Source organism: Oncorhynchus gorbuscha, unplaced genomic scaffold (assembly GCF_021184085.1).
Source record: "Oncorhynchus gorbuscha isolate QuinsamMale2020 ecotype Even-year unplaced genomic scaffold, OgorEven_v1.0 Un_scaffold_1288, whole genome shotgun sequence".
NCBI classification, from domain to species: domain Eukaryota; kingdom Metazoa; phylum Chordata; class Actinopteri; order Salmoniformes; family Salmonidae; genus Oncorhynchus; species Oncorhynchus gorbuscha.
Genome location: NW_025746109.1, coordinates 106,373 through 107,500, shown reverse-complemented (window position 1 = coordinate 107,500; position 1,128 = coordinate 106,373). Strand labels below are relative to the sequence as shown.

The 1,128-nt window shown below is 47.8% G+C and overlaps 1 protein-coding gene across 1 annotated transcript in view; it reads left to right on the top strand.

Moving 5' to 3' along the window:
- Positions 1-629, top strand: part of LOC124022089 (glucagon receptor-like) — a gene marked incomplete at its 3' end in the record, with an annotated part of 18,143 nt that extends 17,514 nt beyond the window's left edge. The window contains exons 11-12 of the mRNA XM_046337134.1: positions 110-151; positions 385-629. Coding sequence (XP_046193090.1) covers positions 110-151; positions 385-629 — 287 coding nt within the window. The remainder of the gene's footprint in view (positions 1-109; positions 152-384) is intronic.
- Between the last annotated feature and the right edge of the window lie 499 nt (positions 630-1,128).

The window sequence follows — 1,128 nt, the reverse complement described above, 5'->3', positions numbered from 1 at the left end:
AGCTGAGACATGTGCAGTAGCTAAAGGGGAACCTAATAAACTAAACTAATGTGGTGTTATGGTGTGTTACCATGGTGATAAGGTGTTCTTAACCTCTCCCTCTCTACAGGGCCTACTGGTGGCCATCTTGTATTGTTTCGTCAACAAAGAGGTGAGTCTGAATGCCCTTTTCCCTCTCACTCCTCTCTCCCTCTCCCCCTCTTATAGAATCTTATCAGTATCTGTCTTCATCTGCTTCTCTCTCTCTCTCTCTCCCTCTCTCTCTCTCTCTCTCTCTCTCTCTCTCTCTCTCTCTCTCTCTCTCTCTCTCTCGCTCTCTCACTCTCTCTTTTTTCCTCCCTCCTCTCTCCTTCTCTCTCCCTCCATCTGTTTGTCTCTCTCCAGGTCCAGTCTGAGATGTTGAAAAAGTGGAAGAGGTGGAAGCTGGGTAAAGACATCGAGGAAGAGTACCGTCATACATACAGCCACGCGCCTCATGTCAAAAGCGGCAGCATCGTCACCGGCAACCTGGCCAGTGTCCAAGACAACAGCAGCGACCATAAAGACTCACAGTTGACCCCAACCCCGACTACGACCCAGATCCTAACCCTGCCTCAACCTCCATCACCCCCAATGAGAGCAGTAGATTGGTGGGGTCCTGCCACCACAGGACGGATAAAACAAAGACTCAATCCTCCCTGCAGTGTCCCTCCACACCACATGGTGGCACTAACAATTGCAGCACTCTGATGGAGGACATTTGTCTGGAGGAGAGGGCTCAGAGTTATACATGCCCAGAGGAGGGTGCCGAAAGCAACTTCTGACCAACGGGGAAGACCATTTTATTTTATTTATTTTACCTTTATTTTACTAGGCAAGTCAGTTAAGAACAAATTCTTATTTTCAATGACGGCCTAGGAACAGTGGGTTAACTGCCTGTTCAGGGGCAGAACGACAGATTTGTACCTTGTCAGTTCGGGGTTCGAACTTGCAACCTTTCGGTTACTAGTCCAACGCTCTAACCACTAGGCTACCCTGCCGCGCCATCCCTGGCCTATGGATAAATTGATTGGTTGATTGATAGATAGATTGATTGGTTGATTGATAGATTGATTGGTTGATTTATAGATTGCTAAAGTGTTCTGGTGT